Consider the following 27,083-nt stretch of genomic DNA (forward strand, 5'->3'; position numbering starts at 1 on the left):
ACAGATTTTAGCTTTAAAACTGAGGAAAATCATAGTGCTGATATCAAATGAATTTGAGCAGAAATGGAGCATTTTAAAAAGTTTTTTTTTTTTTTTTTTGTATAACTGACAAGAAAAAATACCCAGTTTTCCCTGGCCATAGTCCCTTAGGGACTTACTTACAAAGAGTGTTTTTTTTTTCTAGCCCTCCCTTACCTCCTATGGAGACCAACAAGGAAATAACTTCTATCCAAAAATTGTAATGGTGGGGGGGAGGGAGGTGGGAAGACTGCTCAGTGGTTAAGAATGCACTTGTGATACCATCATGAGGACCGGAGTTCAGATCCCAAGAAGCCCACATATATGTCAGGTAAGGGTGGTAATCTACTTATTAATCTAGCTCTTAAAGGCAGAGACACAGAAATACTCAGGAACTACCTTAGTAAGGGGTCTCAACTGCTTTGACAGCCCCTCTAGCCCACTGTCCAAGGGCAGGGGAGAAAAAATGGTAAATAGGACAAGGGGATGTGGACCTGTTTACATCTTCCTTGGGGTTCCTTGGGGCCATTCCAATTTCTGTTTGTCAGGATACCAGCAGTCCAATTCAATAGTGTCAGGATTCCAACAGTCCAGTTCAAAAGTCTCACCAAACAGGAATCAGCAGTTAGGGGAGGTGGGGAGATGATGATCCAGCAGAAACTGCCAGGCCTCTGCTAAATCTGCACAAGTCAGCGGGAGAGAGACAGTGACCAGGACCAGCTGGGATGCCAGGAGAAGTTCTCTACCATGCCTCTCTCAACGAAGTGAAGATCAACAAAGATGCGAGACCAAGGAAATGTTGCATGGCTAGCTATGGAAGTGCCCTGCCACTGTCTCCTGAGTCCTATTTATACTCTCTCCAAACATCATGTGTCCTCCCACAAGCCAGAAAAGTCAGCCAGCAGTTAAAAGTGCTTGTTAATCTTTCAGAGATCCTGGGTTTAGTTCTCAGCACCCAACTTACCCAGCTTGCAACTGGCTGTAACTCCAGTTTCAGGAGATGATGCCCTCTTCTGGCCTCTGTGGGTACCAGGTACAAGAATGATGCACATAGACAGACAGACAGACAGACAGACAGACAGACAAACACCCACATACATAAAATAATATCTTAAATAAGTGGGGTCAGCTTCAGACAGTGTGATATTCTTGGCTTACTTACAGAAAATGTAGGCGAATGTTTTGTGACAATTTATGTTCTTAGAACAATATAGAGTCCAGTTAGTCCAATTAGAGATCCCTCCAGGTCTCCTCCAGAGCCTTTTACTTCCCTCATACAGGGCATTCGCCAGACCTAGTCCACCCTCCTCTTCCTAGACTATTGCCTATATCTGTATATGTATGTGTTGGTTCATTCGAGACAGAGTCTTATGACATCATCCAGGCTATTCCCATACTCAAAGGCTCAAGCAATCCTGTGTTCTCTGTCTCCTGAGCAGCAGGGACTACAGGTACACATCATGTGACCTGACTCCAGGTAGTACTTACCTTTTCATATTGGTGTTAAAAATCTCAGGAGACCCCGGATCAATGAGATGGCTCTGTGGTTAAAGACACTGCAGGTAAGCCAGGCGACCTGACTGGTGGGTGGGAAGAAACTATTTCTGCAATTTGTCCTCTGACCTCCACATGGGATGCATGCCTTTTCACATCCCCCTTCCCAGAGACTAATAATTCTAAAAAGATTCTGAGTCATATTTTGAAAAGCACTTACTAGACAAAATAATTTCATTAGTAAATTTGCAAAAAAGGAATTAAGACAACACATGTGTAGGGCAATTTAAAAGTTTTAAAGTACTGATATTTCTAAATCAAAGCAACTGGCAATATAGATGTCCTTTTGAGTGAAAAGATTATCTGATATTACGGACAGGCCCAATGGCTCAGCTCTGAGATGCCAACTTCAGGTATAGGATATCAGGGCTGGGTGACAGTTTCTGGGAACCACAGTAGGGAAAGGAAACAAACTTACCTTTCTAGGTGGTGATGGAGACTCGGGCTGTGGGGAGATGAAGGAAGTTTAGCCCAGTAGACTTACCAATTTGTACAAAACCATAATGGTAAATAAGTAGGCATTGGCTCACAGACATGGGAGGCTACATAGGGAAGGAATTCACTCTGAAGTAATAGGTAGTAGGACTCCATTTATTTTAACTCAGAATGTCATGAGCCTGGCCATTTTTCAGAGGGAATTTTGTATACACACACACACACACACACATACACAGGTTAGAATGTGGTGGATGCTAGGTAGAACACAGCACTTAAAAGCTAACCCGAATATTTATCTAGAGACTCAAGGTCAAGGCTGCAGTGATAGCAACTTGAATTAGTTTTCATTTTTTGCATGGGAAGTTAACATCACACAGCAAGATAAGTTAATGTTTCCACAAGCAAAATGGAACCAAGCTGCTCTTCCAGGCCTCACCTGGCTGAAATCAAAGTGTTGGATGGGCTGTGACCCTAGCCAAGGCTTAGAATCCTTTACAACCTTAAAGAGGTCGGTAGCCACGGCAGGGGCAGAGGGAAGCACAACTCCAGCTTGTCGTTGGCAGCTCCCCGAGGAGTTCTTGTCATCTTTTAGGCATCTGAACCCAGAGAAATCAAGATTAATCACTTCTCCACACAAAATAATTTCAAGACCAACCAGTATGAGGTAGAGTTGGAGTTTATCTTTATTTTTAAAGATTTATTTATTATTATATGTAAGTACACTGTAGCTGTCTTCAGACACTCCAGAAGAGGGAGTCAGATCTCCTTATGAGATGGTTGTGAGCCCACCATGTGGTTGCTGGGATTTGAACTCAGGATCTTTGGAAGAACAGTCAGTGTACTTAACCGCTGAGCCATCTCACCAGCCTGAGTTAGAGTTTATTAAAGACATTAGTAAAAGAACATGCTTTCAGATTTGTTGTTACAAGTTCAATAATAGGTACTATTATATTCTGGCCCTTGGTTAGCATAGCAACAGATTTCAAAATAAATAAAATAGCTGGGCATAACTTAGTTCAATGGAAGTAGTAAATAAGAAAAGATACCCAGGTTTATGTCTTAAACCTAAAACATCGGCTTATGACTGTATTGAGGTCCTGCAAGGAACCTGAAATTACCCAAATTGTGCTTTTGCTACAAATAGCCACATGCTTTGTGCTACATTTTCTATTATAAACTGTTCTTTGTAATTTACGGATGTTAATTTGGGTTCTCTAAGAAACAGATGGCAAGACAGGATGAAAACTGAGTTTTATTGGGGAAAACATCTGTGAACTATCCAGATTGGGGGGGGGGGTTAGTTGTAAGGTCTCTGTGATGTCCAGGGTCAGCAAGTGATGACTGATCAGTGGGAAGGAGGGGAGAAGGCAGCTCAGCCCATCAAACTCAGTAGCCGGTGTTGACTCAAACTTCCGAGTCTGACCCCGAGTCGCTTATTTTACGCATATTTAAGCCCAGCAAATTTTGAAGATTTTTTTTCTGGTGATAATGAATTCAATCCTGTGTGCCCAATAAAGCATGCAGAAACCTCTTTGAGGAACAAAGTAAGCTAAATAAGAATCAGACATGACGACAGGGAAACGCTTTGTAAAGTCCATCTGACAGCTTAAAGATAGGTTCTACAGATAGACAACATATGACATAAAGATGGGACCTAGAGACTAACTGAGAAAAGCGAACTTGGGATCAGGCTCTGGGGAAGGCTCCAATGTGGTCTCCCGAGCCACACGGCATAAACAGCACTAGCGTAGAATGCTTGTCCACTCCCAGGCCTCTGGGTGGATGACAGGTATAGAATTCCTTCCCTTGAAGGGACAAGTCTTTTGGGTAACACTTCAGGTCCCCTTGTGCTTATCTTTGAACATGAGGACCTTCATACCTCCTATAGCAGGTTGGCCTGACATCAATGAACGGGAGTGAAGGCATGGAAGACTGGATATACAGAGCCTCGGACAGGAGCACAGTTCAAATAAAATTCTGGGCAGTCAGTGACATAGCCTAATGAAGATTCTGTTTAGAGGGTAGAAGTGGGAGGGGCTACATGAATAGCCCTGTGTATTTGTCACTCTTCCTACTAAGGTGGTAAGATAGCGATAAAAGCAATGTAAGGGAGGATGGGTTTATTTAGGCGCATGGTTTCACAGTTCCTCATGGTGGAAATCACAGCCACAGAAGCACAGGGCAGCTGGTCACACTGGAGCCAGTTAGGAGCCAGGAGAGAAAAAAGGATGAATGCCCACTGTACTGACTAGGTTTATGTAAACTTCACATAAGCTAGAGCTGTCTGAGAGGAGGGAGCCTCAACTGAGAAAATGCCTCCATGAGATTGGGCTGTAGGCAACCCTGCTGGGCATTCTCTTAATTAGTGACTGATGGCACCTAGCCCGTGGTGAGTGGTGTCATCCCTGGGCTGGTGATCCTGGGTTCTAACACGGGTGCTCCCATAAGCAAGCCATGGGGACCCAACAGGTAAGCAGCACCCCTCCATGGCTTCTGCATCAGCTCCTGCCTCCGGGATCCTGCCCTGCCTGAGTTCCTGTCCTGACTTACTTTGATGACGAACTGTGATGTGGAAGCATAAGCCGAATAAAGTCTTTGCTCCCCCAAATTCTTTGCTTAAGGTGTTTCATCCACAGCAACAGGAAGCCTAACTAAGACTCCCATGTTCAACCAGTTTCCTTTTTAAGCAGTCAGGACCCAAGCACAGGTCATGAGGCTTCCCTCCTTCAGGGCGGGTCTACCTCAATTGACTTAATTTACTTGATCCTGAGAGCGTGTTGACCATCCACACAACATCGCCCTGCCATACTCATTTATGGCTGGGAAGCAGGAAGGCGATGGCGGATCGCAAGGAGTAGAAGAGAGGAATCCGAGTCGACTCTGCTTCCGGTTGGATACTGAGTGCTGTCATTTTCACCACAGCCACTTGTTTGCAGTAAGCCGCGAACCTGATAGTCTTCAAGTTTTCTCATCAATGTTTGATGGATGTGAATACCAACATTCTCATGCCATTAATATACCTGATAAAGGACATAAGATAGATTACTTTTAAAAGACCTCTTATATTCATCTATTTTGTGTGTGCCTCTGGAGGTCAGAGGGCAGCCTGAGGGAGTCCGTTCTCTCCTTTCACCACGTGGGTCCCGGGTATTGAACTAGGGTCATTAGGCTTGGTGACAAGGGTCTTTACCTGCTGAGCATCTTGCTGTCCTAAAATATGATAATATTAACAGAGATTTTTATTATCTCATATTTTGCTTAGCAAGTATGTGAGTGTGTGTATGTGTGTTTTCCTAAGACATGATCTCTCCACTTAGCCCTAGCTGTCCTGGAATATAGACAAGGCCAGCCTTGAACTCACAGAAACACAACTGCCTCTGCCTCCTGTATCCTGGGATAAATGGAATGACTCTCATTTACTGTATATTATATACGTTATTGAAGTATATAAACTCTTTTCTCACATATTGTGCTAAGTAGTCTAGACCAGCACAGTTTTGATTTCTTATGATCAATTCAACTAACAATTCAAAACTAATTTAACATAGTATTTTTCAAAATGTTAATTTAATGAATGTTCACTAATTTGGTTGACTAAATTACAGGAGATTTTCAAAATATTTTTACTTAGCAGAACTGACAAGAAAGAGAACAAATGTTGCCCATGGCTCACAAGCATTTGGAGCTCCGGTTTCTGGACCTCTGCCACCTCTTCTGGTCTCTAAGGCCACTGCATGCACACGGGGCTCCCAGACACATGCAGGTAACAGTGACACACATGAAATAGAAATATCTTTTTAAAGAAAGGAACTTACGTTGGTTCATAGGTGACAAAAGCAAATCGAGTTTAATTAACATGAAAATTAGCCTCTGGTCACAGTTAATTTAAGAATGATCTTCCATTGGCCAGAGAGTTGGCTCAGACGTTCAGAGCACCTGTTGATCTTGCAGGGGACCCAGGTTTGATTCTCGGCACCCACCTGGCAGCTCACAGCCATCTATAATTCCAGTTCTAGGGAATGCAGTGCCCCTTTCTGCCCTCCTCAGGCACCAGGCATGCATATGGTGTGCATACATACATGCAAGCAAAATACTCATACACATAAAATAAAATACATTTAAAACTTTAAAAAGTTTATCCTCTTCAATGATTTCAGCTATGCCTCTATCAAACTGCACTTACAGTTGACGTCATTTAATGATCAGCCCACTGCACTGTCTGTCTGTCTGTCTGCAGTGTTTATTAGCTCTGCACACCCTTTCTTTCTAAGCAATTCACATAGCCAGGGGGCTGCAGGCCCAGCCTCAGCACCACAGAAAATGTGTAGTGCTTGAGATGTGTAGTGGGTCTGGCCCAGGTATCGATGGGATAGGAGCCGTCGAGTTATCAAAATGAACACAACAGAAACTTCTCCCCCTGCTTTTCTAATTTGCTGTCTTACAAATACACATTTCATTCTGCCCACCGAAATTATCACTGTTTTAAACTAATGATTCTTTCATGTGAAGATATCAAAGTAATTTAATTCATATATTTCAAATTTTGCTTTTCTTGATCATTCCCACAGGACGGCCTAGTGATCTGGAAAAATCCATTCAGGGATCAGAATAGGGAACACAAGGAAAGCCATGCCTTTTGCTCTGCTGTGAATGGTGTGCACACTGAAACTGTCTGTGGACATCTACAAGGGTGCCTCAGAAAGGGATTCTTGTTTGCTTGGAAGGGAGTAGGTTCTTACTATACTGTCCAGGCTTTTCCCAAACTCTGCCTCAGGGTGAGATGGCTCAGTGGCTAAAGGTGCTTGCTGCTAAAAGTCTGACGACCTGAGTTCCATCCCAGGAATCTAGACAGTGGAGAAAGAACCTACTCCTGTACTAGTTCTTCATAACTTCTCTGTCTTTGCACACGCACACACACAAACACACACCTGTGGTTTTCTCTCAGGAACTCTAATATGCATGGATTCTGTGATGGTTTGTATATTCTTGGACCAGGGAGTGGCACTATTTGGAGGTGTGGCCTTGTTGGAATAGGTGTGACCTGGTTGGAGTAGGTGTGTCACTGTGGATGTGGGCTTAAGATCCTCACCCTAGTTGCCTAGTTGCCTGGAAGTCAGTCTTGCACTAGCAGCCTTTGGATTAAGATGTAGAACTCTCAGTTCTGCCTGCGCCATGCCTGGATACTGCCATGCTCCCACCTTGATGATAATGGACTGAACCTCTGAGCCTGTAAGCCAGCCCCAAGTAAATGGCTTTTTTTTGTTTGTTTTTTGTTTTTTGTTTTTTTTTAATAAGACTTGCCTTGGTCATGGTGTCTGTTCACAGCAATAAAACCCTAACTAAGACAGATTCATTTATTTAATCTACTCAAGTGTCCTGCCAACTAGTATCATCTCCCATTTACACAAAAGGATACAGACGTACAAAGACATTGAGTAACATGTTCAGGATTACATAGACAGCAAGGAGTGGGGGCAGGACTGGATTTAGCTCATTTAGCTTCAAATGCAATATTCTGTCTCATTACTGTGGCCTTCATGAACTCTACTGTATTATTTAACCTACACTTAAAGTCACTATGAGGCCTGGGGGGTGACTTACTGGGGCAAAAGCTGACTGCATGAGCCTGAGGTCCTTAGTGCTCCACCCCTGGGACCTATGCGGAGGGGAGAGAACTAATCTCCACAGCTGTCCTCTGACCTCTGTGCTTAGGACCACATACATGCACACACGCATGTACACACACATGCACAGCACACATACACACAATTGTTTTAGTGTCCCAATTTGGTTCCTATTGCTTTAATAAAACATGTACTAGAAGCCGCTCGGCGGGAGGGAAGGGTTTATTCCACCTCACAGATTATACAGATGTAATAATCCATCACAAAGGGAAATCAAGGCAGTAAGAGCAGTTCCTCGAGGCAGGACCTGAAGCAGAGGAAAGCCGTTTAGTGGCTTGCTCCCTGTGGCTAATTCAACATGCTTTTGTATACAATCCAGGACCAGCTGACCAATGGTGGCACTGCCCACAGCAGGCTAGGCCTCCCACATCGGTCATTAGTCAGGAAACCGTTCTACAGACTTGCCTACAGGCCAGTCTGATAGACGCATTCTATTAACTGAGGTCCCCTCTTCCAAGATGGCTCTAGCCTACAGAAACATGACCCAAACTAACCAGCACACCTAGTCTTAGAAATGACTGTGTAAAAGCCACTTTACTGGGGCTGGGGAGACAGCTCTGTGGTTAAGAGAGAGAAGAGCTTTACAGAAGGCCTGAGCTTGGTTCGTGGCAACCCAGGACAGGAGGCTCACACCAGTCCATAACCCCAGCCCCAGAAAAATCTGCCACCCTCTTCTGGCCTGTGAGGGCAACTGCACTCACGTGTATGTACACACAGACACAGTACTTTGGGGATGGGGAGGAGGGGAAGAGATGGCACAGAGGTCTTGGCACCTATTGCTCTTGCAGAGGTCCTGGGTTCAGTTCCCAGCAACCAGGGTGGCTCACAACCACCCACAACTCCAGTTCCAGCGGGGTATAATGCCTTCTTCTGGCCTTCACGGGCTCTAAGCACATACTTACATACAGAAAAAAACTCACTCATACTTACAAAAATAAAATAATAAATCTAAAGAAAATCTTCAAGAGGTCTTTATTTACATGTGTATTTTATAAGCAACTGATTAAATAAATGGCAAAGACTTGCTGCTCCCATCCCAGACTCTGCCCTGACACACGTAAGGTGAGGTTAAGACGCTAATGGAAGCGTTTCCACATTCCTGATCTGTAGCAGCATTTGCTACTCAAAGCTGTCACATGCATTTTAGGACATATGATGGAAATTACACATTTAAAGGATACAGAAAAGAAAACAACTTGAAGTAAACAGTTCAGGTAATGATTCTTCAGTTGTGAGACTGTGTGACTTAAAAGTCAATGCAGCGTCCTTTCCGCTCCCAGTCTCCATATCGCGTAGGCTCTGGGCCCTTGGGTCCACCTTTTTCTTTGGTAACTGGATTTACATCATCCGGAAACTCTAAGGAAGACAGAAATATGGAGAAGGCAGTCAGCACAGATGGAGAGAAATGGTGTGGTCAATGTTGAGGACAGGACTGCATGATCTAGGTGTGAGTGCCTGGGTCATCCCAGTCTTTCAAGGAGCTGTGATGGGGCTCCTTCTCTTCTGCCCCCAGAACTTGAGCAATGCATTTTCACATTCTATCACCCTTACCACCGACACTAGTGACCCCCAACTCTTGTTTGCTTTCAAGTCTAAAAACCACTGGACAGTAGTTTCCTAAGTGGTGCTGGACCCGACAGGAGGGAAGGACAGAGAACAGACAGCGGCTTCCCTGAACTTGGAAGGTTCAGAAACAAGATCAATGTCTCCATTTGCTTCCCAATTTTGCCTTAGTGTTGAACTGAACAAGGTCTGTCTCAGCTGACAGGTTCTATTTATGAGCATCCCTGCTGTGTAACAGGATTTTGGCGTCAGCAGATGGTTTTAGGAATATAAGGTATAATTATGAATGCATACATGTATTGCATGTTCCTGATAAAAGTCCTCACTATAAGTCCAGCCAAATTCTGAGAATTTCATTTTTTTTTTCTTTTTTTGAGACAGGGTTTCTCTGTGTACCCCTGGGTGTCCTGGAACTCACACTGTCAACCAGGTTGGCTTTGAACTCACAGAGCTCTGCCTGCCTCTGCCTCTCAAGTGCTAGGATTTGCCACCACACCTGGGCAAGGATTTTAAATTTTAATTAATCAGTCAATTTGGTATTATTGCTGTTTGGCGTTAGGTGTTACTAATCCTGTGCATGTTGTTGTTAAATCCCGGGGTCAAACGACCCTTTGGTTACAACCTGATTCTGGGCTTTCAATTCTCAGCTCTTTATACACAGTAACTCGCTCACTCCATGTAATAACCACATGAGACAGGAAACAACACTGTCCCCATGTCGCAGGTGCACAGAGTCGTTCAGTGTGGCACTGAGACTGAAGGCTGAGACCGAGCCTGAAGGCAACCAACCCACACGCCATCCTGCTTTATGTGTGTGTAGAAAGAGCAGATGAAAAGCCAGCCTCTGATCCTAAGTGGTATATTTTTGGAAAACTCAAAGATCACTGCCCCCAAATTACACAGCCCCTCTGCAGACATACCAAAGAAGATATGGAATCTCACCCTGAAACTTTCCAAAGGTTTCGTCCTTTTTGTGTCCTTGCTGTACCATGACTAACTTTCCCTACCCTTGGCATTATTGTTTTCTGGAGATCATCTGTGATGTCCCTGTGAACCCCTGTAACTAACTGAAGCTTGTCTTTGTCCCTCACTCCTGGGGTTGAGTGTGACAGCTGGGAATGTTGAGGCAAAATACACAGCCTGTGTGGCTTACCCAGTAGAAGCTTGGTTGGGCTGGAGTGACCTGTGGACTGTCCCTTCTGAGTCATCCAAGGGAAGGAGGGAGAGAGTGAGGCTTCCAGTGTCTCTCATAAGGGCCCTGCTCTCACCCGTATGATCTGAACCTATCTCCAAACACCCTCACATTTGGGGTCAGGGCTTTAACATCACTGGGAGAAGAAAAGAATAAGCTGGGCTGGGTTTAGTGTGTACCTGCAGCCCCAGCTACTCAGGAAATGAAGAGGGGAAATTCTTGAGCCTAGTAATCCCAGGTTAGTCTAGACTACGAGACCCTTTACACACATACACACACACACACGCACACACACGCACACACGCACGCACATGCACATATGCACGCTGTGACGCTTCTCAGTGCTGACATCTACCACCAAACCTTGACGGGCTCTCTTCTGCTGAATCCCACGCCACATGCCTACCCAATGCTTGCCTCTAGAGTGTAGTAACTCACTGTTCTATCTTGCTCCAAAGATGAATACTGGATTATAGTTTCATCCACCCCCAGCCTTCATCATCTCAACTCCATACTAGGGACAATCACACACTGAGGCAACCTAAGGAGGTTCATGTTACTTTGACCGACACTAGACCTTCTTATCCCCTGAATGTTTCTTCTTCGAGTCAGCCGTACTTGAGCTCTCTCCTCTGGGAGCACAATCTTCCCCTTTCTTATCTCTGCATTTGTTTAATTTTTGTGCTTGTTGTACCCAAAAGTTTCCTGAATTTCCCTTCTTCTACTACCACCTACCATAATCTCTTACCGCTGCCGTAATTTGCTAACCTACCTGCTTTTGCCTCTTACATCTCAAGCACATGGGTACAGAAGCTAAAGTATCTTCTAACGCAGGCCCTCTTCTCTTCCACAGTAGACTCAGCAAAAGAGCCAGGCATGGAAGATTATAGAGCCTCGCATTTATCTAAAATCCTACAAAGAGCACAGTGACAGGGGGTGGGGGCAGATCAGTGGGTGTGGAAAGAGGTGGGGTTAGGATTGATTAAAAAGACACAAAAGATCACCCTGTCATGTTAACCTCATGCTGCCTACATGTCCGCAAACATCTGGGAGAACTCACCGACTCACATACATAGATCCCACTTAAATAAAAATGGTTAAGCAATCCCCAGCCCAAAGTATTTTTAAAAACGAGACCACACATGGCGCACGCCTTTAATCCAAACACTTGGGAGGCAGAGTCAGGAGGATCTCTGTGAGCCGAAGTCCAGCCTGGTCTACACAGGGAGCTCCCGCTCAGCTAGCCAGGGCTACATATTGAGACTGTAACCAAAACAAGTCTTTCTTTCCTCCCTGAGGTAGGATGTCATGTGGCCCAGGCTGCATGTCTTCAACTTGTGACTCTGCTTCCATCTTCCTTGTGTTTGCATCACAGGCCTGCGCCACGATGTATGTGTTTGGAAGGAGGCCAGAGAGGCCGGGCCTGCAGGCCTCTCAGGTTTGCCTTCTTCCAATGACTTAGCCCCACTTCCTTCACTGACCACGCCCAGATTTAAAGTATTTTACTTACATTGATTGCCTGTGCGTGTGAATATGTGTGTTGTGTTTTGTGTGTGCTACGGTGTGTGTGTCAGAGGATGGTATTCAGGAACTGGGGCTTTCCTGTGTGTGTTGGAACCCCTGGGACTGGACCCACTGGTATTAAGAAAGTATCTTTAGCTACTGAGCTGTCTTGCCAGCCCCTAACCTCAGATTTGGCATGAAAAAGCCTGACGTTCTATTAATCTACCACCTATACTTTATGCTGAGGCCAAAGAGGCCAATTAGCCATGTCTGGCATGTGCCACATTCTGTGGTCTCTCTGCATGGCCATACCTTCCTCTCTCTTAAACATCTTCCCAGCACATCTATTTGTCAAGGTTTTACTTTTCCTTTCAATTTCACCACACTACCCTTTTCTGATCTATTTAGTCTGCCGTGCTAATTACCACCAGATGCTCGCAGATAGCTATGTATCTCATCTTCCGCTTACCTTATTTATTATTTATTTTTTTATCACAGGACAGAGTCTGGTAATGTATCCTATGCTGACCTAACAATCACTACACCACATTAGCAGCCTCCTGGGTAATTCCACGTGTAAGCCATCATGCCTGGCTCCTTTATCATCTCAGTAGTGAGACATATGCTCAGCAACAGGACAGCCTAAAAATTTTCCTTAGAACTGGGGCTGGAGAGACGGCTCAGTGGTTAAGAGCACTGACTGCTCTTCCAAAGGTCCTGAGTTCAAATCTCACCAACCATATGATGGCTCACAACCATCAGTACAGCTACAGTGTACTCATATACATAAAATAAATAAATAAATCTTTAAAAAAAGGAACAAAACCAAGACTTAAAGGAAACAAGTTAGATATGCTTGCTTTGGGGCTCTACTGGGAGGGCAAGAGGGAACGAGTCTGAGAAGTTAAGGGAGAATCACAGGGACTTGGCTTATAACTGGCTACAGGAAACAGTGGGGCTCTAATGAATGACCCTGGACATTGGACTTCTATGAACTGGAGGATGGAGACTATTAGAGAGGAGAGCAGAAGGAAAGAGGCTGGCGGAGGAATTAGGTGGGGTGAAAGCATGGGCACAGGGTATGTTGAATTTCAGAAGCAGCCATTTTGAGATGTTTGGAACACACACAAATCAGACAGGACAACTGAGAAGCATATATGAGAATTTAAAGTTGTCTGAGGAAGGTACGGATCTTCTGAGGATGCTTAGGGCAGGTGTGGACAGAGGCCTGGCAAAACCCACATTCAGATGTTGGCTTGAGACAAATGAGTTTGCAAAGAGCCCTGGGAGAAATGGCAGAAGCAACAGGGAAGATGAAGAAAGAGGACCAGAAGCTGAACTGGAAACTTCCAGAAGTGCTGGGTTGACACAAATGAAGGTTGTGGACTGTTCAAGGAAGGCTGAAAGCTTGTCTACTGGCACTCTAAGGAATGGTGGTTTGAATGTGATTGCCGGGCACTAATAAATGAAGAGACTGATACACATTGCCCCACGTCTGCCTCTCGTCTATCTCATGTCCTCTCTCTAACAAGCAGGACCTGAAGCCCGGATGCCAGCTATGCTTTTAGCATCTCAGCCTGCAGAACTGTAAGCCAACAATGAACTTCCTTCCTGGTTTTCATTTGCCTATATTTCTGTAAGCAGCCTTGTGGAACAGTTAATCTCGACTGTCAACTTGACAAGATGTAAAGTGACCCAGGGGACACATGGCCAGGAGTGAGCTTTCGGAGAGAGAGAGAGATCCACTCCAAATGTCCACCCCATACCACGGCTGGGATCTGGAGGAGGAGAAAGCAGAGCTGAGCACCAGCGTTTGCCTCTCTCCGCTTCCTGACAACAGACGCAAGGTGACTGTCAGTCAACTCACGCTCCTGCCGTCACGTCTTCCATCACGATGGACTGCACCCCTTCTTAAACTGTGAGCTAAACACACATTCCTAGTGATGAGAGAAAGTAACCACGACACCCCTTCCCCATGCTCCTCCCGGCAATCACAAACAACTTGTCGGCTCATCAATTAGACAGAAGCATTTCCTTGATCTACTGGTGCCCTATCTGAGGTGGACTGAGCTTTTAAAATGTCTCCCCATGAGAAGTCACCCAATGCAATCAAAGTGGGAACAACAGGGCTGGGGCAACGGCTGGGAGAACCAGAGTTTGCTTCCGAGCAGCGATGCAGGGGACTCACGACTGTTTTCATAACAGCTCCAGGGATCCCACGGTTCTGGTTGCATGCACATATCCACACAGAAAGAGACATGCATGTACATATATGCATAATTAAGGTAATAAAATTAAAAAATAAAAACAAAGGTAAATTATGTTTAGTTTATAAAAACATTTAAAGCTCTTCATTCTTTTTTGTTGTTGCTTCTGGCTTTTTTTTTTTAAAGGTTTATTTATTTATTATATATAAGTACACTGTAGCTGTCTTCAGACACTCCAGAAGAGGGCATCAGATCTCATTACAGATGGTTGTAAGTCACCATGTGGTTTCTGGGATTTGAACTCAGGACCTCCGGAAGAGCAGTCAGTGCTCTTAACCACTAAGCCATCTCTCCAGCCCTTGGTTGTTTTTTTTGTTTGTTTTGTTTTGTTTAAAAGTGTTTCTCGGTGTACCCCCTGCCTGGCCTGGAACTTGCTCTGTAGACCAGGCTGGCCTTGAACTTAAGAGATTCACCTGGGTGTGCACCAACCCTGCTCATCTTGAAGCTATCTGGCCTGGGTCCTTAGCTACCGTGTTGCCGTGAGAACAATTGTGTTGAGCTGTTTCCTATCTAAACATCTAACGGTCGCTCTGAGGGGCTCAGCCGTGGGTATCTGAGCTGAGCTTGCTTACCAGCCTTCTCTTCAGGGAGCTTAAGATCAGAAGTGAGAGCCGAGCCCACATGTGGCTGCTCTGGCCTGACAGTAGCTAAGAGATGCTCCTCTCCTTTAGTGAGCCGGTATGAAGGAAGGTTTAATATTAGTTAAGAGAATGGGAGCTGTCTTGATATGCAGTTCCCATCGTTTTCTGAGGGCCAGCTTCTTCACTGTACCTTAACGATGCCTCGGCTTTCCCCTGAACGGTAGTCATAATCCTACTGCAGCTGATTCTTTTTCTTTCTTAACAGCCAAAAGTTTTCTCAACAAATGCAGGTTTGTGATTTGTATCAAAGATCTCATCTTATATGTTTTACCTTTTGAGTAATAAAAGCATAGTAAAAACCAAATAAATAAACAACCCCTCCCCTGCCCAAAACCAAGTAAGTACTAAGAACTTAGAAGCCCTTTTTTTGAGACAGTCTATGTTGTCCGGGCTGCTCTCACATTCCCGATTCTCTGGCATCAGTGCTGGTACTGCAGACATGTGCCACCGTTTCTAGCTCTAGAAAGACTTTTTTTTGGTGGTGGTATGTATATGCATGTTTAATGTGTGTGTGCCACTGTGTGTGCACCCATGTGCTTGTATGCATGTGCATGCTGAGATCAGAGACTGACTTCAGGTGTGTCTCCCTTCACTGTTCTCGACCTTAGACATTGAAGCAAGGTCTCTCATTTGAGCTCAGCGATTGCTGACTTAGCTAGTCTAGGTAGCCAACTTGCCCCAGGGATCCCCAGTGTCTTCTGAGTGTGAACTTATAGTGGGTTGCCTGCCGCAGCCACTACCACAAGGGTGATGGGATCTGAACTCTGGCCCTCATGCATGTCCTACAAGTACTTCATGCACGGAGGCATCTCACCAACCCAGAACTTTTTAAAAGAAGTAACAACTACACATATGGATAGTACATATGGTATTTTTACTCACTATATCCTTTATAACCGATAATAACAATTATGACCATATTTCACTTCTTTCACCTTTTCCAGTAATGAGCATCGACCTTGCCATGTTAAGTATGGACACGGGTTTACTAACCACTACTCACTCTGCAGTGGGTCTCTCTCTTCGGGTGAATCCTCCAGTGAGTCAAAACGACCGAGTGGCAGCTTTGACTTCTTAAGGGCTTGCTTTGCAGGCTCAGGTTTTCCTTCCTGATAACTCATTTTCCTCAAAGAATGATTCAGAAGAGATGGTCCTAATGGAGAAAGAAGGACAAAGGCATACAGTGAAAATTCCTTTCTGAACACCTACATTCTACACAATAGGGTATTTCCCTTCATTCTACATGGATAGGATATTTCCCTGCCTTGGAGATAACCAATGTTACAAGTTTTCAAGAAGAGCTATAAAGCAATGAGACAGTCAAGCATAGGGGAGATAGTTCAGCAACCTTAGACTCCACCTAGTTTGGACTATGCACAGAGTCCTCTTCTAATAATGTACTTGGCAGCTTAGTTTCCTTATGTGTATATACTATGCACACATACCTTTCTCCAAGAGATGCACCTAACAACCTCTTAGTGACATAAGACACCCCAAGACACCAGGATGTATGTACATTCCTCTTTGGACAATGGGATTTTCTCTTCTCTAAATAACAATTGTACTCTCCCCATGTTCCAATACTGGGCCAGAAAGGCCCATCTGGCCTATACTGGGTTTTGGTGCTTACTCACTGTCTTAGTCAAGGTTTCTATTCCTACACAAACATCAAGACCAAGAAGCAAGTTGGGGAGGAAAGGGTTTATTCAGCTTACACTTCCATACTGCTGTTCATCACCAAAGGAAGTCAGGACTGGAACTCAAGCAGGTCAGAAAGCAGGAGCTGATGCAGAGGCCANGGAGGGATGTTACTTACTGGTTTGCCTCCCCTGGCTTGCTCAGCCTGCTCTCTTATAGAACCCAAGACTACCAACCCAGGGATGGCACCACCCACAATGGGCCCTCACACCCTTGATCACTAATTGAGAAAATGCCTTACAGCTAGATCTCGGGCTGGAGAGATGGCTCAGCGTTTAAGAGCACCGACTGCTCTTCCAAAGGTCCTGAGNTCAAATCCCAGCAACCACATGGTGGCTCACAACCACCCATAATGAGATCTGACTCCCTCTTCTGGAGTATATGAAGATAGCTACAGGGGGCTGGTGAGATGGCTCAGTGGGTAAGAGCACCCGACTGCTCTTCCGAAGGTCCAGAGCTCAAATCCCAGCAACCACATGGTGGCTCACAACCATCCGTAACGAGATCTGGCGCCCTCTTCTGGAGTGTCTGAAGACAGCTACAGTGTACTTACATATAATAAATAAATAAATCTTAAAAAACAAACAAACAAAAAAAAAACCAGCTAGATCTCATGGAGACATTTCCTCAAGGGAGGCTCCTTCCTCTGTGATAACTCCAGCTTGTGTCAAGTTGGCGTACAAAATCAACCAGTAAAACACTCAGTAAGACAAACTGAGCCAAAAAAAGTGTATTTTTTTTAAAGGAAAATCTTTTATTTACTATGCCATGCTAATTTTGGCAGGTGTATTATTGAAGTCAGATGCATTATGAGAAGGAACATACACAAAAATTGATAATGCTGCCTAAAATATCAATCAGAGTGAGAACCGCCCAAGCTATGCCCCTTACTTCCATCCTTCTCTTCCTGTAGCTCCATAAAAGACCAGAGGCAACGAATTGGGCCTCCTTCACTCTGGCCTACTGATCTCTTGCAGAGCAAGGGTTTAAATAAAGTGTCCTTGATATTTTATAATCAGTATGGGTTTTAATTTCAATTCCTTGACTAAGGAAGCACCAGGCTTGCCCTGACCCTGACAGCAGAATCATTAAATCAGCATCAATTAAGGATCCATTGTGCTGGGGCCCGGGGAAACACACACCAGCAGGTGTAGCAGTCTATACTGATGTGTCTAGAATTGTCCAAGGATGCACGAGGATACATTTCAGTGTGGTATGATCTCGAACTGTGAGTTGCTAGAAAAAGCAATAAATACAATCAACATAAAATCCTTTCCAGGAAGAAAACATCATACAGGCACTTAATGGAAAAGGTCTATCACATTCGTACACGGGTTTGTTAATGTTTCTTTTGTTTCAAAACACTGGAATGCTGGATAAACAGAAATAAGGATTTGGAGCGACCCTTTCGGTTTCTCACAGATTATTTAAGATTTTAACAGCCAACAGGTATTAAGTATTTGAAGGGAAACATTAAAAAGTAAAATAAAAACCAGGCCACTTGTTATGAAAGCAGTAATTCTGTCTTTGGTTTACATAACTTCTCAGGGTTGTCATCAAGTAAACTTGCATTCTGCGTGCTCTTTGATATGATAATTGAGGGGTATATTGAGAAAGAATGCAATAGTTCTGAAAACGTTAGCTTCTACAGAAAGACGAGGGCATCTCTTCTAACAGTTCTTGGCTTTGTGCAATTTTTATTTTGTTCTTTGCTCTACGTGTGCACTTCCCCAACGTTTGAACCAGGCTGACCTTGAACTCAGAGATTCTCATGCCTCTGCCAGCCTAGTGCTGGGTCTATAGGCATGCGTCCCTGGTCCGGGTATAAATTATTCTTGATGTAAATAAACCTGTAAATTAATGACACCGGTCTTTTCCATACTTTTCTAGCCACATCTAAGAGCGAGGCGCTTTTCGAAACCCTACGCCAAGCACCGCGAATGCTTCTGCAGCCACCGCGGCAGCGTCTCCGCGCCTGCGCCCTCGCATTTCGGAACTCGGCTTCCCACGCGGGCCCCCAACTCTCGGGACCCCGGGCGGATGGCCTTACTTGCTGCTCTCCAGACGAAAGTCATCCGTGAAACGGAAAGGATCGTGGAGACCATTGCGCCGGCTCCCACAGCGTCTGCGCACGCGCACCAAGGTGGGCGGGGCGCTCCACAAGGGGAGCCCGCGCCTCTGCGCAGGCGTCAATGAGGGCAGAGTAGGGCGGAGCTTGGTTGTGTCCCTGGCCACCCACAACTGCTCAACGGCCTCGGGTAATCCTGAATTGCCTAGTCCTCAACCTTGGTCCTGCACAGTACCTGGGCAGCGCTCTTAGCCATTCCGATGGACTTAAAAGACAAAACCAAAAGCCTGCACGAAAGTAATAAATTCTAAAGTTCACACCACCTTAGTGTATGATGCTTTAAGGAGGGAAGTTCAAAGTCCAATACAGAGATGGAAACTTGAATCACCCTAATTTAATTGCTCCATAAATCTGTAGTTAAAAATACCTAACATAAAACATTTAATTAGATTACAGATTCCCACATTTTAAAAAATTTTTAGTACGTTCAAATATTGTCATGTGAATTGATTATTGAGATTGTTCCATGACAAGGATCTGTTAGAAATTATTTTAAAACACTGAGGCTGGAGAGATGGCTTCTCTTTCAGAGGACCTGGGTTCTATTCCCAGCACCAACATGGCAACTAGTTTCTAACCCCAATTCCGGAATGTCTGACACACTCTTCTGGACTTTGCACTAGGCATACACATGGCATGCAAACTTGCATACATACATACATCGTTCCAGCAAAGCACTCGTACAAAAGAAATCTTTTAAAAATATTGAGCTTAAAACCCTTAAAGTATGACAGCTAAAAGTTTCCCCCCATTATTAGAAAAAAAAAAAAAAAAAACAAACTGATAGCTGGTCAGACGAGTGATCCATTAAATTCCCATCTTTCGGTCAAGAGTGCTGACCCCCAAGAACACCTTGATCACCTCACCTTCCCCCTAGCACAGCTCAGTGGATCCATTAATACAATAGCCACAGTGATAAGAACAAAGACACCAATGTACATTTAACTGTCTTTCTCTTCCCAGGACTTACTGGCTAGCACAACTGACTTGACCTGTGCCTTTTCATCACTAGAGTGGTTTTGTGTTGTTTGTTTTGTTTGTATTTTTGTTTTTGACGCAGGAGTGCTGTCTACATGTATATGTGCATGCCAGAAGAGGGTATCAGATCCCTCTATAGATAGTCCTGAGTCACTATGTGGTTACTAGGAATTGAACTCAGGTCCTCTGAAAGAGCAGCCCATATTCCTAACTCCTGAGCCATCTCACCAGCTCCCAACCTGCACTATAGTATTAAGCAGCCTGGGAGACAGGGCTGACTTCAAGAGAATCAATTCACTTATCCAATTATGAAGAAGGTAGCAATTTGCTCTTAAATAATTATGTTTGAATTGTGTTAGTTTACAGGCAATTCCACTAGACACCTCCCAGAGACCTAGCAACAGCTTGTCTTCGCCTGCTACTACCTCCAGCTCTGTTCCCACATTCCCCGCTGGTCTCTCCCCTTTTCTGTCCTTCTCTGTGCTCCATCCTCTTCTCTGCGCTCATGGCTCTGCTCCCACCGTCTACATGTTTGCCTCTACCCTTCTCCAGGTCCTCACTCCCCTTCTCCCCCCCCCCCCCCCCCCCCCAATAGGAGATCTATTGCATGGTATAAATTCTCAGGGGCACACCTTGGCATGCTACCACTAGGTATGCCCTTACTGCATTATATTTCGTAACAAATTGTTTTCCTGATTATCTTTCCTTTCATACAGTTCACCTGTGGCCTTAGTGAATGCTTTGTACTATATAAAGTATCCTACACAAATTGCATATCAAAAGAACTTTTTCCTGTGGATGTAAATCAGGGGACTACTATTGAGAGGATCCACTGATCGTATCAATTATTCCATCTTCCAGGCACTGGCCTCCTAGGATGATGGGCTGATTGGGGTTTGGAACCAGGTGATCATAAACTTGGATGTGCTAGCCCTAAAAGATGTCATATACTCCAAAGATCAGTCTTGAGATCAACTTGGGTTGAAAGAGTTCCGAGAGTAGAGTGAGGAAACACCCTGGTTACTTCTTAGACACTTCCGATGTTTTACTTTCCACTTGAAGAAACAATCTACCATACCCTGTCACTGCCTGTTATGGCCCACTGTACCAGTGATGTGAAATGCCTGTAATTCTGCTCCAGCTACACAAGGCTTGGGCAATGTATCATCTGAGTGAGGTAACTCGGACTCTAAAGGACATGCATGGTATGTACTCACTAATAAGTGGATACTAACTGAAAAAAAAAAAAAAGTGCCGAATACTCAAGCCCACAGAACACAAAAAGGTCAACAAGCTGAAGGGCCCAAGTGAGGATGCCTCAGTCTCACTTGGGAGTGAGAGGAAAGCAACCACAAAGGGGAAGGGAGGGACCTTTGAGGGAAAAGGGATGAGGAGGAGTGGAGAGGGGAACATGATCAGTTATTGGGTGGGGGAAGGACTGAAATCCCTGAGGGCCAGCAGAAAAAATGGAAACATGCAATCTCTGGAGGTAGGAGGTTGTGGGGACCCTTCGGAATGTACCAGAGACCTGGGAGGTGAGAGACTCTAAATGCCCTACACTGGGGACCGGGAACGTATAGAGCCCACCTCCAGCAAGAAGACAGGGCATCAAGTGAGGGATGGGGTTGCCATCCCACAGTCAAAACTCTGACCCATAAATGTTCCTGTCTGAAAGAACAGCAGGGATGGAAATGTAGAGGATCCTGAGGAAAAGAAGGTCCAGTGACAGGCCCAAAGTGGGATCCAGCTCAAGGGGAGGCTCCAAGGCCTGACACTAAAACTGAGGCTATGGAGCCCTCACAAAAAGACCTATCATGACTGCTCTCCAGAAGACCCAACAAGCAGTTGAGTCAGATGCAGATATTTGCATCCAACCAATGGACAGAAAGAAGCTGCTGACCCCTGAGGTTGAATCAGGGAAAAACTGGAAGGAACTAAGGAGGATGGTGACCCTGTAGGAGGACCAGCAGTCTTAATCTGGATCCCTGAGATCTCTCAAACACTGAACCACCAAACAGACAGCACACACCAGCTGATATGAGGCCCCCAACACATATACAGCAGAGGACTGCTGGGTCTGGTTTCAGTCAGAGAAGATGCACCTAATCCTCAAGAGACTGGAGGCCTCACAGAGTTTAGAGGTCAGGTGGGGTCGGGGGCAGGGGTATCCAAGTGGAGACAGGAGGGTGGGGAGGAGGTGTGGGATATGGAACAGTCAGAGGGTGGACCAGGAGGGGAATAAAATCTGGAGTTTAAAATAAATTTAAAAAAGAAAGAAAGAAAAAGAACAAAAAGGGATTATCTTCCTCCACAATTAAAAGGCGAGGCTTGTAGTAGGGGTGTCCTGGTATGGGGCTACCAGAGACCAGCCATTTTGTGACACTGTGGAGGTGAAGCCTGGATTGGTTTGGCGATCCTAGAGATGTGTCACCTGTCAAGAAAAGCTGTAGAATCAGCCCAAGAGATTTAAGTTGCTGTGAGCAGGGATGGAGGGAAGAAGAGTCATCTAAGTCCTTTGGAAAGGACACAGGATATGGAGTGTGCTTTGACTCTTCACTCGTCTCGTCCTCTGTAGAATGGGAATGTATATCCTGTGCCATTATATGCTGGAGGATGTTATTTGCTTTTTGCTTTTACATGGGGGTTAAGAGATTTCCTTGAGACTCAGGAGCCATGGACTTTGAGACAGTATTGAGACTGAAAGACTATGGAGACTTTTAAAGTTGGACAGAATATATTTTGCATTATGATATGGTGCCGCAGACCCTCTGGGCCTCTTTGTCTTCGTGGAATGGGTCTCTGGGACAGGTGGGCAAAGCNTCGGATGGGATGAATGACAGACAGATGCACACAGGAGAGGTTGTGTAGAATTTGAATGTAATGTCAAATCGAGCATCAGACTTTTTATGCAGAAGACAATAAGGAAGTTNGGTGACATACCCGCAAGGTACAAAGAGGTTACTGGAATCTTACATAAAACAGAGGAATGCAAACACAGAAGGTCTAACAGGAACCACCTGGGATAGACTTCATTATTAACTGGGATCAAAAAGGGCTCTACCTAACATTCGCTTAATCTTAGAAGCCAGGGTCAAGGGCTTCGTGCCCTTGCCATAGTTCTTATTTTAGTCTATTGTATAGTCCACCTTCCCCTCAGGCCATTGTAAATATGTGTGTATGGGTGTAACTCAGCTATAGTCTTAGAAGCCAGGTGTGAGGTCTTTACTCTCCTAGGGCAAGGGCTTTCACACCCAAGTCATGGTTCTAACTAGGGAGTTCTGTTTTAGCTAACCATCTCATGAATAATGCAATACTCTAAAACCACAGCCCAATCTACTTCCTAAACCATTGTAAATTCCTGTATATGGGAGCGACTTGGCTTTTATTCTAAGTGATAGTGTAATACCAGAGGCTATTCTAAATGTCAGTGAATAGCAACATTTTTACTGAATTTTAAGCCCATGGTCTTGCTCAAGGACGTTCTAGGACTGTTGAAACACTGGCTTTAGCTATGTCAAAATTCAATCTTAAAAGGCACTTATAATAGGATAATACTAAAAGAGAGCACGTGGATCCATACACTAGACTAACTCGAGAATGGAAGATTAATGTATGGGTTAGAGAGAACGCCAGACTCCAAGAGCGAGTTTCTGTGAAACTCTTTTGCCTCGTGAGCAGCTTTCAAACCTCAGCCTGTCAAGCTGACTCGACTGGAGAGCGTGGCAATATGGCTAAGGCTACGGGGAGGGGTCAGGGAGTGAAATGTGGTGATTTGAATGAGGATGACCCACCCACGGGCTCGTCTATCTGAATGTCTACTCCCTAGGTGGTGGAGCTGTCTTGGGAAGGACTAGGATGTGTGGTTTTGCAGGAGGTGTTACTAGGGGTGGGCTCTGAGGTTTCAAAAAGCTCATGCAAGATTTAGCATCATGCCTGTCTGCTTCCTGCCATGAAGATCACAGAATAACCCTTTAAGACTGTTAGGCAAGTTCCCAAGTAAAGACTTTCTTTTTAAGTGATGCTTAACACTTAGTAACAGTAACTAAGACACTGTTACTGAATATAGAAGTGATGGTTCCGATCCTAATTGTTAGACTGATCACTAATGAAGCAAATGATACCCATAGTGGATGACAGAGATCAGGTGAGGGCACGCTTTACATGCTTCATTGATGACACCTGTCTCTTCCTGAGAGCAGTTGGCAATGCTCACTGGCAAGGTCATATTTACAAGTCAAAGGTCAAAATCTGAGTTTGGTGTGTAATTGGTACCGTTCTATCTGTTCTTACAGATGAGGTCTAAATGATTGTTTTAAGTCAAAGGATTTGCCCAAGGTCTTACAGCTACAGACTGGCCAGTTTATGCTAGGACTCGGGATCGACCTGTTTTGAAGGTGTCAACACCTTCCCTGGGCCACACTTACAGAACTTCATGATGTTAAAGTGAGGCGAGAAGCATGATTCTTTCTACATTTGCCCACTTCCTACTTTGGAAACTCAGGGTCAGATACATTTGCTGTCCTTCATGACCTTAGTACATGACTGGCACAAAACACAGCCCTGGTCAGCTGGGCATTCCCACCAGACTCTGAATCCAGAGGAAGCATTTGAAAGCCAGTGCCCACAGGTTCTCTGCCATCGAGTTCTCGAATCTTCCTTCACTCTTATCACGGTCAGATGACATTTGAACTGCATTTTCCTTTGGCTGCTGTCCAGCAATCCTGTTCTTTAGCCTTTTCATCCATTCTTTGACAGACCTGCTATTCTTCCAATGCCTAAGTTAGTCATAACTATGTACTGTGTGCATCCAGGTCTCTTTCAGAATGTCACTTTATGGAGGTAACTGATTTTCCTGATGAATCAGGGATTAAGCATCAGATTCTAAACCACAATCACTTAATTAACTATGATTCTTCGAGCTTTCCTTTAGGTATGACTTATATGATTATGAATGAGGCCTCTGTCAAGTCAGAAGGTGTTTAAACTTAAAAGATCAACTACCTAACCTAGCCAAACATAAAAATTAGGGAGCAAAAAAATATGGTTGACAATGAACGCATTGTTTTCCATCTACAATGCCTTTGGTAAATTTATTGCTTAGTTCAGTTAATAAAAATTTTGAATAACTTTTAAAAAGTAAATAATTATAAAAAAATCAATGAAATTCTTTAAGAACTTGGTATATCTGAAAGATTACACTATCGAGTTATGGATGAAATCACAGGCAGCCATTTATCACTTAATGATGGGAACACATTCTAAGAAGAGATCTGGGTGCTGCAGTGTCAGGACACCCTGAGGTTGGGTGGCCACGCCACTGACAGTGTTATTCAGGCCACTGCTGCACGCCTAAGCATTCTGGGAGTAAGCAAGCATTACAAATGTCATTGCTATCCCTCCAGAAAGGCATTGCTCATTTATTAACATCAGAGGCGATTAACAGGATACTAAAAATAAACATGCACCCATTATACATAACACAGACTCAACAACCCTTTGTCCACAGCAATCGGTGTAGGGAAACAGTCCTTTCCACCCACCCTCAGTGCATTACTGTTTTTACAAGTAAAACAGGAGGAAAAATAGTGAATTTAATGCTAATCAGCACCTTTTGTAAAGACTCAATATTTCCATGTATCAAAAACACCTGCATCTGTACCACCAAACATGTAAAGTTAATTGTCTCTCAATTTTAAACTGAGTATTTGATTTACGTGATTTTTTTAGCCTGATAAATTTTAATAGTATCTAAAAATTATCTAAATTCATAAAAGTCCTTCATAAATTTCCACATTTAATTATTATATACAAGGAGCTCTATGAAAAGGGTTACAGAGCTGCTGCGAGAAGTTCAAGCAGCATTATTAAATTCAGCAAAATTACAGCCTAACCACGGCAGAGGGCAGTCAAAATCTTTATACACTCGTCATGAACAAGAAAAGTTCCAGTAACAAAAGTCAACATGAGAAATAATGTTGAAATTACCAGTAAAAATATATTTTAATAAGCATGACACATTTAACAGCAACAATATGATTTTATAGAAAACCTTTAAAACATTGGCATGTATGAACCACCTGGTTTGATCAAATGTAAATTTAATATCTTAGGATTAAAGAAGTTGATTTCAAAAATACATTTTAGCAGCCATTATTTTACTTCCAGTTTAAACAGAATAAAGTGTTAAAGGTAAAATTTACTGTCCACTAAAAGCCCCAAATTAGAGAATTTAAAATACTATGCTAGCAATAACAGCTTTTAATGTGATATAGTCTGAATAAGGATCGTGGAAGCCAATAATAAATGATCAGACATACACATGGGCACAAGGTTCACTGAAATACTTAGGTAGCAAAATATATGAATAGAAAAGTAAAAAGATAAAATTAAAAAAATATTGCACAGCCACATTACCTAGAAAGTAAAGTTGATGTTTAAAAGGCTCTACACATGGATGATATAAATTATCTTCCATATAAAAAGGTATAAATATGTCATAAACTTAGCATCTACACAACTATAATACATTATTTAAATCACTGCTGAATGAGGTAATTGGTAAGTCTCTAATGATGCTTCGGTCCTACTGAAAATATTTGAGGGCAGCAACCAGGAAAAACTTCTCTAAAAATATCTCAGAATCAAGAACAGCTATGTGTGCAGCTCTTCCGATGAGTGAATCAGCCGTGTTGGGCAATGCATTAATGACATTGTACCGAACCAAATTACAGCCTTTGCTTTGTAGAACTGGGCGAAGCAAGTTGTGGATCATTTCGGAATAGATTTGTCCTATGAAGTAGACAAAAAGAAAAATTATTTGCATAACTTAAAAAGTCTATGTCAACGTTTCTCTAATTTATAACATTTATTTTTTTATTTTTTTTTATTTTTTATTTTTTTTTGGTTTTTCGAGACAGGGTTTCTCTGTATAGTCCTGGCTGTCCTGGAACTCACTCTGTAGACCAGGCTGGCCTCGAACTCAGAAATCCGCCTGCCTCTGCCTCCCNCACTCTGTAGACCAGGCTGGCCTCGAACTCAGAAATCCGCCTGCCTCTGCCTCCCGAGTGCTGGGATTAAAGGCGTGCGCCACCACGCCCGGCTTATAACATTTATATTATTCCCATATAAAGCAGAAAAGTATCATCAAATTTGTTCTTTAGCTATTATTTTGAGAATGTTTAACAGGAAGTATTTACGGAAATAATAATAACACCTTACCTGGCCAGCTCAAATTCATTATACACTATTTTGTCAATTTTTAAACTCAGAACAAAGCATGTAAAATTTTTCTTTGAATGCAGTCAATTATAATTTGCTAAACAAAGGAAATAAGCTGACTGTGATAATGTTTTCATTAGGTAAAATAAATTATTTTATAGTCTAGCAAGAACTTTTTGACAAAGAACAGCAACTCCGTCT

At 43.7% G+C, this 27,083-nt stretch overlaps 2 protein-coding genes across 10 annotated transcripts in view; both read right to left on the reverse strand.

Annotated features, from left to right (window-relative positions):
* Positions 1–8,643: 8,643 nt before the first annotated feature.
* Positions 8,644–18,706, reverse strand: Sdhaf4 (succinate dehydrogenase complex assembly factor 4). Its single transcript, XM_021170986.2, has 3 exons — positions 18,609–18,706; positions 15,864–16,013; positions 8,644–9,050 (listed from the first exon to the last, which is right to left on the reverse strand). The coding sequence occupies exons 1-3, from the start codon at positions 18,661–18,663 to the stop codon at positions 8,941–8,943; spliced, it is 315 nt and encodes a 104-aa protein (XP_021026645.1). The 5' UTR covers positions 18,664–18,706; the 3' UTR covers positions 8,644–8,940.
* Positions 18,707–25,562: 6,856 nt separating this feature from the next.
* The window catches only part of Fam135a (family with sequence similarity 135 member A), an 82,442-nt gene continuing 80,921 nt past the window's right edge, over positions 25,563–27,083 (reverse strand). For all 9 annotated transcript variants that reach the window (XM_029475903.1, XM_021156641.2, XM_029475908.1 and 6 more), the window contains one exon: positions 25,563–26,453. In XM_029475903.1, the coding sequence (XP_029331763.1) occupies positions 26,248–26,453 (206 nt within the window). In that variant the 3' untranslated portion in view covers positions 25,563–26,247. The remainder of the gene's footprint in view (positions 26,454–27,083) is intronic.

This window comes from Mus caroli, chromosome 1 (genome assembly GCF_900094665.2).
Source record: "Mus caroli chromosome 1, CAROLI_EIJ_v1.1, whole genome shotgun sequence".
Taxonomy (NCBI): domain Eukaryota; kingdom Metazoa; phylum Chordata; class Mammalia; order Rodentia; family Muridae; genus Mus; species Mus caroli.